The following is a 19,861-nucleotide window of genomic DNA, read 5'->3' as shown; positions in this document are numbered from 1 at the left end:
ATTTTCAGACCGGCTAGTGTTAAAAGATAGGAGACAATTTTCAAAAGCCGGCGAGCAGTCTTAAAGTAACAAGTGTACTGAAATTGCATTTTCTCGAGAACTACTTGTCCAAAAAACATCATTTTTGTACAAGAGGCAAGAGTTATAAATTGTGATTTTTAATTTTAAAACAAAAGTTGATTCAGTGTACCAGCTTTTTTATACGAGTAGTTTAAAAAAACCTATTTCTTTTCAAATTCACCCGTTTGTTTTTGGCGTTGCTGTTCTATTGTTATTCAAATTAAACTATTGTAAGTTGATAAGTAGTTTTGTTAGCACCAGCGTGTGTCCTTCCTTATTTCATCAGGTATATACTTACAGAACATGCCTATTGATTTTCAGGTAAATTGATATATTACTACATGGGTTAAGGCAGAGGCGCCGCAAATCGGTACAGCTTCAAGACACTCCTCGACCATTATTCTGGTCAAACTTGATTTTAGAAAGGTCATTGTTGCAATGCCGGAATTGTTTGCATTAAAAATTATTTAAACAAATTATTAACCTTATCAGTATTTTAACCATGTAAAGATAATACCTAAAGCAAAAATTGCATCTTTCAACATGCTCCCAGTCAGTGGATATATTTTGCCAAGTACTTCACTCAGTTTCTGAGTGCTTTCATTTGTTTGTTTGTTTGTTTGTTAGCAGGATTACTCAAAAAGTAATTACAAGATCTTTACCAAAATGAATTGACAGATAGATGTGTGGTCAAGGACCATTCCATTAAATTTTGGGACCATTTGGGACCACAGTCCCAATTCTGGACCACTTTTTAGTATACTTTTTTAGACCTGCTAGTGTTAAAAGATAGGACAGAATTTTTTAAAAGCCGGCGAGTAGTCTTAAAGTAACAAGTAAACTGAAATTGCATTTTCTCGAGAACTACTTGTCAAAAAAAAATTCATTTTTGAACAAGAGGCAAGAGTTATAATTTGTGATTTGTAATTTTAAAACATAATTTGATTTAATGTGTACGTTTTTTTATGTGAGTAGTTTAAAAAACCTATTTCTTTTCAAATTCACTCGTTTGATTTTCGCGTTGCTGTTCTATTGTTAGTCAACTGAAGCTATTGTTAAATGAAAGGCTTGTTACATAACCATTACACCAAACTCGCATACACATGCTTGTAATGAAATTAGCCTAAATCACAAACAGCATTAAGACACACACAAATATATATATTTTTTTTATTGGAGAAATCTTATGTAGGAGAATTTTACAGTAGGCGGAGGTATGCACTCTCGGAGTGGCTTTCTAGTTAATACTGTATTACTATTAATTTATTTATTTATTTTTATTTTATTTCAACAATATTTTATGAGGGTGGTCCATCCAGCATCAGCTGATCATTAGGGACCCTCAAACAAACAGAAAATACAAAATAAACTATAAAAACACAAAATATATTATACAGTACTAGTTTGTACATGTTTTTACCCAAAAAAATGAATGAATAATTTGTTATTCAATCTAATTGCTTGTTTGTTCATTGCTTATTTCAGGTCATATTATTAATATTAGCTAGGCCCGACGCGCCCGATCACAACGTCACTAAGTGAATTTCCGCCCCTAGAACAATCGCTCGCTAAATAGGGCTAGGCCTCGGACTCGTATAAAAGCTATTATAATAGTTATGATAAATATTCCTCAACTAAAATGTATATTGTGATAAATAAACAAGTAATAATATACGTTGTATTGGAATGTATTTATTTATATGAATTCTTATACAGAATGCAGTGACTAGGTATTTTAATATATTTACATAGGGCATCCTGTTGAATTAATTTTAATTTGGCATAATAAATGCAATAGGCCTAGGCTAGTAATAGTTTCAATATTTTTTAGATAATACAGTTTAATTTCATTTATTTTTCTATTGTTTTAGACTGCTGAACACATATCTGGTCAAAATTATATGCCGCCTCCACTACCTGGTCCTAGTTAGGTTACATACATGGAATGATGCTGTTGGTCAAGTAAGGTAATAAGATAAAGACAAATATTAAAAATGTATTAATAAATTGTCTAAAAAAATTGCATCCTGCAAACTACACAAGGTGGGGGGATTGAATTAAAAAATCCTGGATCCACCCACTGCATAGTTATCTAGGGGGAAGGCTTAATTTTATGGATATTTTCATCACATTCGAGTACAAGTTAAAGAGGTATTATTGAGAAAAAAAATGAAGTGGAATATTGTGACAAATTATCTAGGCTTGTAAGCCTAAATTTTTTGTTGGCCGGGGCTAAATATTGTCTATCGTCTACCGCTATTATCTGTACTGTGTTTCAGTTGTAAAGCTGTTTGGATGTAATTTAACAATATTACATTTTTTTTTATAGATACAATTGCTAACAAACCTGGATGGATTTTGTAGTGGCTGGGGAATTTGTAGGCTACTGTCTTGAGCAACGTACAGAATAAAGTTGCTGCCAATGGTGTTTTCGTATATCCCCGGCCCCTGCTATGGAAAGTTATAACAATATGCCGTGTGGCTCTTTGAGTTATCAAATCTTGTAGGGGTCGGAATCGGACATTGTTGGCCTACTATCTGGGGCAACTTACATACTGTCAACGGTATTTTCGTATCCCAAAGTATAATAGAGAGGTTCTGCAATCTTACGAATACGATAACGAAAACGGATACGTCATGCACACGTATTCGTTTTCGTAAGCCAGTTAAAATCTATTTCGCATGGTAACGAAATATTGAGGGCGCCGTCCAAAATATGACTGCGGTAAATTTTAGAAGCGCAGGTACGTGTTGCCTCCTGGTGCTTGGCTGCCTAGGCCTAGCGTAACATCAAAGCGAGTGAGGACTTTAAAAACTGCTATTTATCAAAATTGACCTGGCATCTATATATAAATTATGGTTAATTCTGACATAGGCGAGCACAATGCAAAAACTTCGGTACAAATCTCCGCCTTGAATACCTACCTTATCTATCTGAGATGTACCGTGAAATGTAGATTTGATAACATTAGTTTTCACATCGACGCTATTGTTCCATATTTCTATCTTAGGAAGATATTTTAAAGAGTTTTTTAACAAAATTTATGATTTCAACATTAGATTTTCATCTCAATTTCAATTCTTCCCGGTAAAAGTAATTTCCGGGTTTAAGATAAGTTCACCTTGCAACAACCTGGTTTCAAATATTTTTTCTCTTTTATACACAAGGGAGCAGTTAAAATAATAGATTTGACCCTAAAGTGACTGGAAACAGGCACTTTCCATCAATCAATACAGTGTCCCTTAGTGACGAAATTTACAGGACCCGGCAGCAATATTGATTATTAAATCTTAGCCATATATCTAAATAATCAGCCCATCAAACCTTTTGTGACTTTTCACATGAATAAACTTTCTAGGCGCCCAGTCTATATTGTTATGGTTTAGCGATGGATACATTTTTGGAGAGATATTAAGTACTAATTTTGTTCCAAAAGGCATTTAAATTAACTTTAGATCGTTTTAGGATTTTGATTAATTAATGGGAACACATGCACGGATTTAGGCGGGGGCTAAACAGGCTTTAGCCCCCCCCCCCCTCCCTCCCTAAAATTTATCAGCCATGTCTTTTTAAAATAAAATAATGACTATTTTTATTTTTCTGCAACACGCCGGGCCTAGTTTAGTTGTGTTGTGTGTGATCAACATGGAGTAGAGTGCACTCAACGTTTTGGTTGTATGCGTATCGGGCGCGTGGGTTCCGTTTGGATCGGTGACTACTTCTTCGCATGCAGCTAAAGTTAAATGACGTTACGTTAAAGAATTTTTTTTTTTTTCGAAATAAAAGATGAATGAATGAATGAAAGTGTATCACCTGTAATCACCTGTAATCACCTGTCTTGTCGGGCTCGTAAGTAGACCATACATTTCTGTATGGTACATGTCATGCCCTCCCAATTTCTTCAAGTCATCACTGCATGGTTTTTTTTTTTGGTTTGTTTTTTTTTTTCATTCGTTTCCTTGATTTAAATTCTTCTGCAATACACTTTATCCCATAAAAGTAAATTTGTATTTTTTTTCAATGAATTTATCAAGTTTATTTTTAAAGGCGTTTACTGTGGTAGTGTTAAGAAAAATTTTACTTGCGGATATCCAGTTTAGGTCGTCGCTTATATATGGTGTATCTATGTCTTCTTAGGTTTCTCTCGTATGTTTTCATAGGGAAGAAGTTACGCATTCCACTACCACTTAGGCCTGTCACCATTTTAAAAACTTGAATCATATCTCCTTTTGATAGTATTTTTTGATCATCTATAATTCCTTTCATCATTTTACTAACATTCTTGATCGTAGGTATTGCATTAGAGCAAGAATTACATGACCAAATAAAGTTTGGTAGCGGGCAAGACACTATGGCATTATACACTGACTCTGCTAGGCCTGTACAATCAACACAAGTTTTTGTTCCACAAAAGTCACATTTTAAAAACTTCATATTTTCCTCCACTGGTTTAAAACATTTAGTGCATTTTGTTTCAGCATCTGCCTTAGAATTGGGTTGTTTATTGCTTCCCTTCTTCTTAGTGTTCCTAGTGTTATGCCTAGCAGTAGAGGGGCTAGCCTCTCTAGATGAGCTACCATGCATGCCTCTGGAGGCCATATTGTTTTGTGTTGGGCCTAGGTTTTAAATCTGCTTTAATCTTTGCTAAGAATACTCATCTACTAAGATTATTTCCTTAATGGTGACTAGAAAGTATTAAAGAATACCATGCAGTGAAAACAAATGAAATTTTAAAACTTATCAGCTTGCACTTCGATCCAATTTAAATAATTATTATGTGATATTTAATTGGCAAATTCAACAAAAAATATTTAAAGACCCATTCCCTACAATTTGTGACGTTTTTAAAAAATAATGCATATATTTATATATATACCTTAACAACATTAAGCCATGTCATTCCAGGTCTTAAATGTACGTTTTATGGTAAATTATGATAAAAAGAGAGAAACATGCACTACCATGTAGCTCGCGGAGAATGTCCTGTCGTGGACGGTCTTTCTGCCTAGCCTTTTTGTAGGCCTAATTATTTGTTCGGGGGAAAATATCTTTATGATGTATCTCATTGGCCATGGTGTTCAGGAGATAATTTCATAGTACTCTTATTTATTCAGTGCGAGTTTTGTGATCCTCTTGACAAAAAATACATGCGGTCTAATCTATGCCTTACAGTTTGTATAGCTGCATTCACTGAGCTGTTGTTTTTGTGTGTGAGATGCTCATCGATAAAATAACAATCCCTAAATCAGTCTAGAAAACGTCAGATACCGAAGTTTTTCCAGGGCCCTCGGCCCCTGGACCCCGACAACTGTTGCTCGCTCCGCTCGCAAGCTACTCCCCTCTAACCTACAATGCTGGATCCGCCCCTGGAACTTCTCTACAAGACGTGGAATCGTAGGAAAAAAATAATTAGCCTGGATGACTTCTAGTTGCCTGTCGAAGTTTCGTTTTGTTTTCTTTCAGCCTAGGCCTAGCTAGGCCTAAAGTTTTGGGCATAGCCTAGAGGCGTTTTAGCCTTGCTAGGCCTAGGATTGACATAATTAACACTAGGGCCTAACAAGTAGGTGCATTTCTAAAATACATATAAATAATAATATGTAATCAGACAGACCGACCGACCGACCGACCGACTTAGTGAACTATTGAGTCGCGTCCACGCGACTAAAAATCAAATGTTACTGTTTTAATCAATGTGAATCAAATTTAGGCCTTGGTTAGGCCTACCTTTTATTCGATTCAAATGACAGGAATCTATTTAGATATATATGTTTTATATTCGTGTAATGGTACAAATAATGTTTTTTGGTGAATGATCAATGGTTATATATAACATTTCACCATTCATCTCATGCCATTATTTGTACTATTACACTCATAAACATTCATTATTTGTATACCATCATGCTCTAAACTCTTTCATCATGCTCTATACTCTTTCATAATGCTTTATACTCTTCCATCATGTTCTATTCTTTTCCATCATGCTCTATTCTCTTCCATCATGCTCTATTCTCTTCCATCATGCTTTACACTCTTTCATCATGTTCTATTCTCTTTCATCATGCTCTATTCTCTTCGATCATGTTCTATTCTTTTTCATCATGCTCTCTACTCTTTCATCATGCTCTATTCTAATCCATCATGCTCTATTCTCTTTCATCATGTTCTCTACTCTTTCATCATGCTCTATTCTCTTCCATCATGCTCTATTCTCTTCCATCATGCTTTATACTCTTCCATCATGCTCTATTTTCTTCCATCATGCTCTATTCTCTTCCATCATGCTCTATTCTCTTTCATCATGCTATATTCTCTTCCATCATGCTTTATACTCTTTCATCATGCTCTATACTCTTTCATCATGCTCTATTCTCTTTCATCATGCTCTATACTCTTTCATCATGCTCTATTCTCTTCCATCATGCTCTATTCTCTTCAATCATGCTCTATTCTCTTCCATCATGCTCTATTCTCTTTCATCATGCTCAGCTATACTCTTCCATCATGCTCTATACACTTCCATCATGCTCTATACGCTTCCATCATGCTCTATTCTCTTCCATCATGCTCTATTCTCTTCCATCATGCTCTATTCTCTTCCATCATGCTCTATTCTCTTTCATCATGCTCAGCTATACTCTTCCATCATGCTCTATACACTTCCATCATGCTCTATACGCTTCCATCATGCTCTATGTAACATGTCATCATGCTCTATACTCTTCTATCATGCTCTATACACTTCCATCATGCTCTATACGCTTCCATCATGCTCTATGTAACATGTCATCATGCTCTATACTCTTCTATCATGCTCTGTACACTTCCATCATGATCTATACTCTTACATCATGCTCTATACTCGTTCATTGTGCTCTATTCTCTTCCATAATGTTCAATACTCTTTCATCATGCTCTATACACTTCCATCATGCTCTATACACTTCCATCATACTCTATACACTTCCAACATCCTCTATACACTTCCATCATGCTCTATTCACTTTTCATAATTTTCTATTCTCTTCCATCATACATTTTTATCATGCTCAGCTATACTCTTCCATCATGCTCTATTCTCTTCCATTATGCTCTATACTTTTTCATCATGCTCTATTCTCTTCCATCATGCTCAGCTATACTCTTCCATCATGCTCTATGTAACACTTCCATCATGCTATTATACGCTTCCATCATACTCTATGTAACTCTTCTATCATGCCCTATAGACCATGTTTCACTATGCTTTATACTCATCTTTTGTACTTCTTCACTACTGTTTGTACTAAATAGTATATTTAGTAATACTCTTAATATAAAAGATGAAGCTGTGTACCTGTAACATAAACATCACTTCTTTTTATCGCACAGTCAACCGCATGATTTGTTGAACACTTTCGTCCATTAGAGGTTGGTCGTGGTTGCAACTTTATGTAAAAATAAAAAAAGATATTATTTATTTTTTTTAAATTGCTCAATATTGTAAAATAATCTAGCTATATATATATAAAAGGAAAACACAAAAAATGTGTCCATAATGCATGCCGCCGTCTGCAATCCGATCCGTTTAAAATGTGCACCTTGCTATGGAGATGGTCATAGGCTATATAAAAAGTTTGTAAACAAAAGATTTACTAAATTATGACTAAAAAGAGCCAACAGCCATTAAGTCGCGTGCTACAATGCATAGTGATACCGGACCGACAGACAGACCGACAGACAGACCGACAGACAGAGAGAGAGACCGACCGACCGACATAGTGAACTATACTGACCGAAATTACTGAACATGTTTAAAAATATTGAAATGTTTAAAAACATTTATTTTTTTTTAATTTACACGTGCGTAGCCTGTCACTTTCGACGTGCTCGTATAACGTAATTTCGAGTTGAAAAGTAAGTCAAGAAAACAGAAATCGGGCAAAAAGAGTGCGCAATAACATTTAACGCGCAGTGCGCGCGCAAAAATATGCGCACTCATGGCAATTTTGTAAACGCTTAAAATTGCCTGAAATGTACTCTTATTTCATCGAAAATTAATTTTGAAAATGTTAAGCGCGCGTACGCATGCGTTACATGCGCTACGCACGTAATTGTATTGCCATATGATGATTTATGCCCTGAAATTTATGAGTAACAAATTTTATTTAATTGTGATTCATGGTTGTGAAGATATGATTACAAACGTGATTTTGTTAAATCGTGCGTAGACCGCGTAATTTTTTATAGCGCACCGTGAAAACATAACCACATTGATTCCTGGCCATAAGGAATATACTGTGAAAAATTGACCTAGCTAGATTAAACTGATATCAAGATAAGGTCAGAAAGCGATAAAACGCATAGTGATACCGGACCGACAGACAGACAGACAGACAGACAGACAGACAGACAGACAGACAGACAGACCGACCGACCGACATAGTGAACTATAGAGTCGCTTCCACGCGACTAAAAATTACCTCTGTACCAAAAGGCTATCAAATATGAAATTTCCAGAGGGAATCATTCAAGCTTATAAAAGCTGAAACTCTGCAGATGGCATCATTACCATTTCGAAAGGTCAGGTGATAGGCACAATTGTAAGTACTAGATGGTACGCTCGCTTCGCTCGCGCACCATCTAGGTCGTGCCCACAGATGGTTCTCGAATACATAATAATTTCAGTGTTAAAAAAATGGCGATTTCAAATGTACGTACCGCAGGACAAATACATGTCGTTTACAGGAACGAAAATAGACAATGTGATTTATGTGTACTCAACTAAAATTAGCACACCGGGAATTACTTCCGAAAGAGAAACTTGTCACAAAATGAGACCAATTGTTTAAGTCAAATTTAAACAAACTTAATTTGTGTTTTGTATGTAACATTAGGGTTGAGGGATGGGGAAGAGGATGGGTGCAAAGAGGAACAATTTTTAAATATATTCTTTATCTATTTAGTAACGAAATATTAATTGTTTTCATGTTTTACAAATAATATACCACTAAACACAGTAAAACATTGCGATGTAATACTTTGTTGAAACTATCACCGTCCAAGTCGATTGAAATAGTACAGTACATGTAACGATACATCACTACGACGTGTATATATTTATATAATGTAAAACAATTTGTGAAAACCACCTCTATTCGGGGAAAATCATAAATTCGATTTAATCGTCAATAAATATTAAATTATCTAACTCAACTTAATGGTTTTCAATTGTTTCTTAGAGCCAATTCATACTTAAGTTGGTTCCTATCCTACCCACCAAAGTTGTTCTGCGTTTAGGGCACGTGATGCACCGTAGGCCTATCCTCTACTGGTTTTACAACGCTACTCATGCCAGTGAGGGAAGGGTGATGATGTGGGTGGTTTAATTGCAATAATAAAGATTTGTACATAATATACGGCGAGTGAAAACTCTAGCTCATTATCCGTTTAAAAAAAAATGTATATCCAACCACTGCAGCACAGATTGAAAAAAAATGGATCGAATTTCTGTTATAAGTATACAGTACTTGCCTTTACGACGCCTGAGGGAATAGACACTTGTGGAACAGAGATTGGAATGTTCCATTCATCGCAAATCAATACATTTGTATAAACGTATATTAAATCTATCAAAATAGTATTTTTTTAAGAAAATCGGCCTGTCTTCAACATTATGATGCTGTACTCGAGCTGTTCAACCGGTTTTCAGCCATTAAAAACAATTATCGTAGGAGGAGATAGGAAAATGCGAAGCATCCTCGTATTATTGTCTGCGGGTATTTTTCAAGACGGACATCCATTAGACAGTGTATACCACGATCGAAAAACACCCCTATTTGGGGCACATCGTTGAACCTAAATTCGTTTTAATCGTCAATAACTAATTATCGAACTCAATTTAATTAGTAAACAGGGTTACATCAGGTGGTTAAAATCAGTACCGACAGTACGAACCAACTTTATATACCATCGAGTAAACATTCTAGAAATAACGCGCGATTTACCGAATTTTGCCCTTACGTAAATTTATATATAGACTAGATGGTACGCTCGCTTCGCTCGCGTACCATCTAGTTCGTGCCCACAGATGGTTCTCGAATACATAGTAATTTCAGCGTAAAAAAACTGGCGATTTCAAATGTACGTACGGCAGGACTATAAAACATTGTCGTTTACAGAAACAAATAAATAGACACAATGATTTATGTAGTCAACCAAAATTAGCACCTAGAAACTTGTCACAAAATGAGTCGAAATTTGTTATTTGAACTCATTTAAACAAACCCAATTTTGTTAAATTATTCTTTATATTTCTTTATTATCCAATCAGTAACGAAATATTTTTTTTATAGGCCTATAAATAATATACCACTAAATAGAGTAAAACATTTCCGATTTAATAATTTATTAAAACTGTCACTGTCTCATGGTCGATTGAAATAGTAAAGTACATTTAAAGACCACTAATACGTTTTTATTTTTGTAATTATTAATTAATACAAACGTTGAGAAACAACTGACAGTAATAAAGTATTATATTATTATGTGTTTATAATCTAAAAGTAGGAGCTACCCACACTCACAGTGATAACGTTTATTAGTATATTTGTTTATATTATATCTAACAGTAGTACCAACACACTTTTGATTCAAATGGCGATCAAAAGTGGTTAATACCTATTTGCAGTATTGTATAGCATTACAATACTATTTCTGTTTATTCTCCAAGGGTCTATAAATTTACCTACTTGTGTTAAACCATGGAGGTATGCAATAATTTGGAATGTTCCATTCATTGCAAATCAATACATTTCTATAAACGTATATTAAATCTATCAAAATAGTATTTTTTAAAGAAAATCGGCCTGTCTTCAACATTATGATGCTGTACTCGAGCTGTTCAACCGGTTTTCAGTCATCTATATATAAATTTACGTAAGGGCAAAATTCGGTAAATCGCGCGTTATTTCTAGAATGTTTACTCGATGGTATATAAAGTTGGTTCGTACTTTCGGTACTGATTTTAACCGCCTGATGTAACCCTGTTTACTAATTAAATTGAGTTCGATAATTAGTTATTGACGATTAAAACGAATTTAGGTTCAACGATTTGCCCCAAATAGGGGTGTTTTCCGATCGTGGTATACACTGTCTAATGGATGTCCATCTTGAAAAATACCCGCCACAAAAATGCGAGGAGGCTTCGCATTTTTCTCCTCCTACGATAATTGTTTTTAATAGCTGAAAACCGGTTGAACAGCTCGAGTACAGTATCATAATGTTGAAGACAGGCCGATTTTCTTTAAAAAATACTATTTTGATAGATTTAATATACGTTTATGCAAATGTATTGATTTGCAATGAATGGAACATTCCAAATTATTTGGTTTAACCATACTTGCATACCTCCATGGTTTAACACAAGTAGGTAAATTTATAGACCCTTGGAGAATAAACAGAAATAGTATTGTAATGCTATACAATACTGCAAATAGGTATTAACCACTTTTGATCGCCATTTGAATCAAAAGTGTGTTAGTACTGTTAAATATAATATAAACAAATATACTAATAAACTTTATCACTGTGAGTGTGGGTAGCCCCTACTTTTAGATTAAACACATAATAATATAATACTTTATTACTGTCGGTTGTTTCTCAACGTTTGTATTAATTAATAATTACAAAAATATAAACGTATTAGTGGTCTTTAAATGTACTTTACTATTTCAATCGACCATGAGACAGTGACAGTTTTAATAAAGTATTAAATCGGAAATGTTTTACTCTATTTAGTGGTATATTATTTATAGGCCTATAAAAAAATATTTCGTTACTGAGAGTGGATACTAAAGAAATATATTAAAGAACCATTTAATATAAAGAATATATTAAAAAATTGTTCCTCTTTGTACCTATCCTCATCCCCAACGCTCAACTCTAATGTTAGATACAAAACCCTAAACTCTAATAGATACAAAATTGGGTTTGTTTAAATGAGTCCAAATAACAAATTTGGACTCATTTGTGACAAGTTTCTAGGTGCTAATTTTGGTTGACTACATAAATCACTGTGTCTATTTTTTTGTTTCTGTAAAAGACAATGTTTTATAGTCCTGCCGTACGTACATTTGAAATCGCCAGTTTTTTTACGCTGAAATTACTATGTATTCGAGAACCATCTGTGGGCACGAACTAGATGGTACGCGAGCGTACCATCTAGTTAAAAACAATTATTGTAGGAGGAGATAGGAAAATGCGAAGCATCCTCGTATTATTGTACACTGTAAAAAGTAGTGTTAATGTTTAAACGCTAAAATTAACACGTTTCGGATAACACTTAATGAACACGTTTAAGTGTTAATGTCAAAATTATTAACACGTTTAAGTGTTAAAGATCATGGAACATGGTATTTGATGTATAACGTTTTTTGGCTGATTTGGGTATGAATATGTTGATTTTATTAGTACGTTTTGATAACATAAATTCTATAAGCGTATATTATGAATTTTTTATGATTTACATACATCGGAGTTTATATCTCCGAAGTCGAATTTGGAAGCAGGAAATCCAAGGCGATAAATCGTGACGTCATAAGATGAACACACTTGCAGCACTGACCTGGTCGCGACGCATCTCTCTTAAGCCCCTTTCTCACAGAGCTGAGTGCCAGGAATATTGCGGGAATATACCATTACCATGCCGGTATGGTTTTCTGTGAGAACGGGTCGTCTTTGCATCATGCCGGCACCATGCCGGCATCGACATGACCTGCTTTAGACCTAGTAATATTCCAGGGATATTCCCCGCAATGCCAGACGGGCATTCTGTGAGAACGTAACGCCGTTATATTCCGGGGTTCCCTGTCGAGGCTTCAGACACCTTGCGCGGTCAAGAAGTGTATCACTTTGGCGCCGATTCAATTCAATTAACAATAATAATGTCGAACTGGAGGGATAATGAGATAAGAGAGCTGCTTAAAATAAGGGGACAAGAAGAAATGTGTAGCATAATCTATAGCAGGCCTAGCCTAGAGAGAGGCCATATAGCTCTTTGTTGGTGCCTTCGTTGCCTTGTAAATTGTACAGCCTTCTAAGGTGTTTTACAGATTGCCAATTGACGGCTAATTAATTGCTGTACCTGTATAATATATGCACAATATACTGTACATAGCATGTATTGCATAAATATGCTATAAAGGAAGATAATAATCTGTAACCTAACATTCGCCGCCATATATCCCTAGACTAAAATAATAACAATAAAGGACGCCCTCAATAATTATTTTGTCAGAGACTTTTTATTGGCCGAATATGCCCGACTCCTTTCTCACAGAAAGCCGGTATATACCGGTTATATTTCCGGCACGATAGTCCGATGAGAATGGGTATATGCCGGTAACGATACCGGCACGACGCCAGCACTGTACCGGTATATTGCAGACACATCTGTGAGAAAGGGGCTTTATTGTATACAAACTGTACTGTATCGGCAAGATGTCAACACGTATTGTGTACGATCTCGACATTTCGGAGTCTGATTTTGAAGAGGAAACTATCCATTTACTCTAGTAGCTAGATCAACTTTCGTATGCACTTTGAGGTCCAGAGAATTTGACTTCAGAAATTGGTTTAGGGTGGTCAAACAATCATTTTTGGCTTGGTTACACATTTTGAAAATGTGGCGAAAGGTCAAAAGGTCAGGGTGAAAGGTCATAAGACCAAACACCAATATGTCCTTAAATCTGAACAACCACTGGTCACAGCGAAGTAATTTTGGTCTCAAATTGATCAGAAGGTATACATTTATATTCAGTCTAATGGGACATTTTAGTTTAAAATGACCGGAAATGCCATTTCTGACCTTTGACCCACAACCCAGGGCATGTATTTATCTCCGTAACTACTGGTCGTAGACACTTGAATTTGGTTTTAAATTGTTTGAAATATATATTTTGTTATATGAAAAACATTTTGAAAAATGTTACAAAACGTCAAAGGGTCAGGGTCAAGGGTTATATAAACAAATAAATAAAGGTACTTGTATCTCGGCAACCACTGGTCGCAGCAAGTCAATTTTGGTCTCAAAATGTTCAGAAGGCATGCATTTATATTCCGTCTAATGGGGCATTTTAGTGTAAAATGATCAGAAATGCCATTTCTGACCTTTGACCCACATACCAGGGCATCTTCATATCTCTGTAAGTACTGGTCGTAGAAACTTAAATTTGGTATCAAATTGTTTGAAATATACATATTTACATTCATTGTAATAGAAAATGTGGTTAAAAGATGAACAGAAAATACTATTACTAATGTTTCAAACAAAAAACATATCTCTACACAACTTATCCTTAGACAGTAATGTTATGCAATATGATACTTTAAATTGTTTCAATTTCAAGTACGCCTACTAGTTATTGCTGTCCACGAGAACATTTTGATATAAACGTCAAGCTCAACAGTTCTTTTCAGAATGCTAGAAGTAACTTGCCATGTGTATCCGATTAAACGCCCCGGGCATTTATTGTTCAAAAGGGGTTTTAGGGGGAGGGGAGGCATCTTTATTTGGGGTATAATATGGTAACATGTATAATCAAATAAATACCACCTAGATGTAAAAAAATACAGCACAATTAATATAAAAAAATGATAACATTATGTCAAAATGCTTGGTAAATTGTAGATTATGGTAATTAATGAAATGTGTTGTGATACAATTATTTTGTAAATGCATGTGGCGGAGCGTTTATTCCACATGATGTTCTATTGGAGGGAATGGAGGCTTTTATTCAAAGCGGGTGTTAATTCGAATAAATACTCGAGCTCAACAGTTAAGAATGCTAGAAGTAACTTACTATAGTTACCCGAATAAAAGGTCCGGGCATTTAGTTATTCAGGGAAGGCGTTTATTTTGTTTGGGTGTAATAATGGTAACATGTATAATCAAATAAATACACCCCAGATAAAAAAAAAAAATTAATATAATAAGAATAATAACTGGATTAAACCTCATTCTATCCTGTTGCAAGTACAATCATGTAATAAAAGGTATCACAGACAACTATAATAGACCAATTCATTGTCATTATTCCGTAACACTGTTGCATAATATTTTTGAATGTTACCGACAAAACTTATAATATGTATAATGTCGTGTATCGTCGTAGACAAATTAATAAGTACATTGAGATGAGTATAATAATGAACGTATTTAATGAAACCAACTAGTAGTCATGAACAATAGTATAGAACGTTTTGTAGGCTAACCTCGTCAGAGCATATGCGCAGTACGCATATATATATGTGCGCGTGCATATACTACACTCCTCCTTTCTTATTTTAACGTTAACATTATATCAATAAGCACAATAAACTTTCGTTAATTATTTTGTTAATCAAATAGGTTAATCATCGTGATTAAATTACTGCTTCTATAGTTCCAGATAGTTCTTATTTGGTTCCTCATAATAATTAACAAATGTGAGTAATTCTCACCATTATAATTTTGTGTAAAAACATGAACAACATAACTTTAACGTTCATAATAATAACATTGTTCACAAGTTCTATATCTCTTCGATAAGTCGTGTTGGCTTCCTTCGAAGTCGCGTGGAGCGTCGTGGAATAACCTCAGGCGATGAAGACAATCTATGTTCCTCTTCAACCGGTTGGTTGGTGGATGTTTGCTCTTTGTTTGCAATCGTTTCGCTCGCAATCGTTATTGGTACTGTCTGTTTAATCTTGTGTTTCAACTCGCTATGTGAAGTAGGGGTTTTACTCGCGTAAGCGTCCGCGTCTGTCGCTTTCAACTGGTCAATGTGTCTTTTCCACACTCGGCCATCCTCAACACTAATTACGTATGATTTTGGAGCGGTACGTTCTATCACGGTACCTGGCCACCACTTTCCCTCTTGTCGGAAATCTTTCACTAATACCATTTCACCTGGGTAAAATTCTCGTAGATCTTTCGTTTTGTCGTGATGAAGCTTCTGATCACTCTGCTTGTTAAGTACCTTGTTTTCTGTACTGGGATGTAAAAGTGATACTCGCGTTCTCAACTCACGGCCCATGAATAATTTCGCTGGCGTTTGTCCCGTAGTTGCGTGTTTTGTTGTGCGATACGATAAAAGAAATCTGTCCAAACATTGTTGGAAATCCTTCCCATTAGCTCGGCTTGCCGCTAACGATCTTTTGAAAGATTGAACCATTCGTTCTGCTGCTCCGTTGCTTGCGGCGTGATAAGGTGCAACCTTTACATGTTTCACCCCGTTTTGCTTTAAGAAGAATTCAAATTCGTCGCTAACAAATTGAGGTCCATTATCGCTTACAAGTTGAACAGGCAATCCGTATCTACTGAACAACTCTCTCATCGCTTTGATGGTCGCTGCACTCGTCGTACTGTTCATCTGAACGACTTCTGGCCATTTCGAATATGAGTCAACCACTACTAGATAATCTCGTTTATCTTTCTGCGCATAGTCAATATGTATTCGTGTCCAAGGCTGATTTGGCCAGATCCAGGGCATCATTGGTGCTACGCTTGGTCGACTTTGTGTTTGGTGACATGCTTGACATTGCTTCACCAATCGTTCAATGTCGGAATCTATCTGGGGCCACCAGACATGACTTCGCGCAATCTCTTTCATACGCACGATTCCGGGGTGAGCACAATGGAGCTCCTCCAGAACTGCCCCTCTGAGTTTCGGTGGAATCACTACCCTGTATCCCCACAGCAAACAGTCCTGTTCTACACTCAATTCGTCTCTTCGGTGTAGGAATGGTTTTAGATCGTCGTCGTTTTCTGACTGCCATAAACCTGTCTGTACCATGTATAACACTTTGCTCAATAGCGGGTCTTTCCTGGTATGCTGTTGTACGTTCGTACTCGTGACTGGCAAATTGTCTAATGTATGCCCCGCTATGTTATATACTGCATCGTCTTCCCGTCCTTCGTATGGCATTGGGAGACGTGAGAGTGCGTCGGCAATTACGTTCTGTTTTCCAGGAATGAACTTTAAATCGTATTCGAACGCTGACAGCACGATTGCCCATCGCTGTAATCTCTGTGCGGCCAGTGTCGGAATAGCTGATTTAGGTCCTAGAATGCGTTCAAGTGGCTTATGATCAGTTCTTATCGTGAATTTCCGTCCGTATAAGTATGTTCTAAACCTTTGAAGTCCAAACATGATGCTTAGGGCTTCCTTGTCTAGTTGTGCATAACCCTTTTCGTGTTTATGCAGGCTTCGCGATGCGTACGCGATCGGTGTTTTGATATTGTTCTCGTTTACGTGGCAAATGACTGCGCCAACTCCGTATGGTGATGCGTCCGTGTATAGTTCCAGTGGTTTTAATGGGTCATAATGCGTCAACATCATGTCTTCGCTAATAATTCGCTTTACCGCGTTAAACGCTTTACTACAGTCGACAGTCCATGACCATGGTTTGCTTCCCAACAGCTCATTCAAAGGATGTATCATCGTCGATAATCGTGGAATAAATGACGCGTGATAGTTAACTAGTCCTAGCCAGGATCTTAGTTCTGATGCATTCTGTGGTGCTCGTGCATCCTTGATGGCTTTCACTTTATCGTTTGTCGGTTGAATTCCTGCTGCTGATAGCTTACGTCCCATGTAGACTACTTCCTTTTGTACAAACGCGCATTTCTCCGCTTTCACTCTGAGACCATACTTGTTAAATCTCTCAAATAGTTTCTCAAGATTACTAATATGCTCTTTATCAGACGCACCTGTAACAAGAACATCGTCCATGATCGCACATGTTCCTTTAAGTCCTGCTATCACCTGTTCTATGAATCGCTGCCATATGGCTGGACTGGACGAAATACCAAACGGTAACCTCGTGTATCGATATAATCCGCGGTGCGTGTTGATCGTTACCAACTCTTGCGCCTCGTCTTCCAGTACTAACTGCTGGTACGCACATTTCAAATCAATCTTAGAGAATCGCTTTCCACCTCCCAACTTGGTGAAAACTTCCTCTGGGGTCGGAATTGGATATTGGTCGCAATTTAAACTCGGGTTGACTGTTACTTTATAATCTCCGCAGACACGTACCCTGCCATCGGCCTTTGGAATACATACCAATGGGGTTGCCCACTGACTAAAGTCTACCGGATAAATAACTCCTTCGTTTTGCATTCTGTCTAACACTACCTCAACTGCGGAGCGTAGCGCAAATGGAACATTTCGAGCTTTGCAGAATTTTGGGATTGCGTTCACTTTTAGATGTAATGTCGCTTTGTGTCCCTGAACCGTACCTAATTCCGTTCGGAAAACTTCTGGGAACTTCCGTTTGAATGACTGACCGACATCGTTATCTATTTCTACCGAATTCTGAGCAAGCGATGGTGGAAATAATGACTTCCAGTCCAACTTAATCACTTCTAACCAGGTTCTTCCAAGCAAGGGTGGTGAGTTTCGTCGCTGTGTTCTCACTACTATCAGTGGGAGAACGTTACTCTGGCCCCTATAGTTCACGGTGACTTTAATTTCTCCTGCTATATCGAGCTTAGTACCTGTGTATGCGTGAAGTGTACGTTTTACTGACTTTAATGGTAGATGGCTAAGCTTGCTTTCGTAATCGTCAAAGCTAATTATCGATACCGTTATTGGTGGTACCGAATTGTCCTGCTTAATGCCTACGCAAAACATTGTATCTACAAAATCGTCATTACCTTCGTCGTAATCCGGTGCTTCTACTTGCTTGATGGATTTAGGTTTATAATGTTTTGTTGATTTACTCGACTGCCTGCATTCTGATTTTAGGTGTCCTTGTTTGTTGCATTTAAAGCATGTAATGTAGCGTTTTTGTATTTACACGTATCTCTTGTATGATTGTTCATACCACAGCGGTCACATTTCTGCGTTCGTGTTAGGTTTGACGCTTGATAAGTTTTCGTAGACTTCAATTCAATTCAATTCAACTTTATTTCAGACAAACTGTCCATATGAAACACATAAAGTTTACAAAAACAACACATATTATGGCTTTACTGATACTAGTTAACACACGTAAAAGTATACATGAGATTAAATATACAAAAGTTCTGTCCATTTTCTATGCAACTTTGAATCTTTTAGAATACGAGAAAAAACACATGTAATTAAAGTATTACAGCTTTTTTCAATTTTTGTTTTGAAACAAAAAATTGATTTCCGAATGTACTCATAGAAGGAGGGAACATGGTTATCAACAAACATAGCACTAGCACTACAGCTCCTTGAGCGTCTTAAAATCTTTCTAAGTGCGTTATTATAACAGACCTGTAATGACCTAGCCTAGGCTTTAGTTTTATAATATTATTATACTTCCGTTTCTCTCTATGTAAATGTGCCTGTATCCTCGTCGCCAGTGTCGTGTATCGTCGTAGACAAATTAATAAGTACGTTGAGATGAGTATAATAATGAACGTATTTAATGAAACCAACTAGTAGTCATGAACAATAGTATAGAACGTTTTGTAGGCTAACCTCGTCAGAGCATATGCGCAGTACGCATAATATATATATGTGCGCGTGCATATACTACATATAAGTTTTGTCGGTGTATATTATACACGTCTGTTCCCAGTGTAGATAATAAAACAATATATGTTTCTGGAGATTTATTATCAATACCACTAGAAACTTTGACATGTTTTAGGTACTGAATTCATTGATAATAAAAGCATCAGAAGTTATCATGATAAAATCATACTACAACACTGTACTACAGTACACAAGGGTGTTTTCAGGAAAGCTGGACATATTGTACAATAGTAATGAAGCTATGTATTGGCATTTAAAAATATGCAAA

General features: G+C 36.3%; 1 protein-coding gene across 1 annotated transcript in view; it reads right to left on the bottom strand.

The window, feature by feature from the left end:
- Positions 1 to 19,861, bottom strand: part of LOC140061249 (uncharacterized) — a 100,113-nt gene that overhangs the window by 54,299 nt on the left and 25,953 nt on the right. The window contains exon 10 of the mRNA XM_072107756.1: positions 7,398 to 7,488. Within this exon, the coding sequence (XP_071963857.1) occupies positions 7,398 to 7,488 (91 nt within the window). The remainder of the gene's footprint in view (positions 1 to 7,397; positions 7,489 to 19,861) is intronic.

This window comes from Antedon mediterranea, chromosome 10, assembly GCF_964355755.1.
Source record: "Antedon mediterranea chromosome 10, ecAntMedi1.1, whole genome shotgun sequence".
NCBI classification, from domain to species: domain Eukaryota; kingdom Metazoa; phylum Echinodermata; class Crinoidea; order Comatulida; family Antedonidae; genus Antedon; species Antedon mediterranea.
This window is presented reverse-complemented; position numbering and strand designations above follow the sequence as displayed.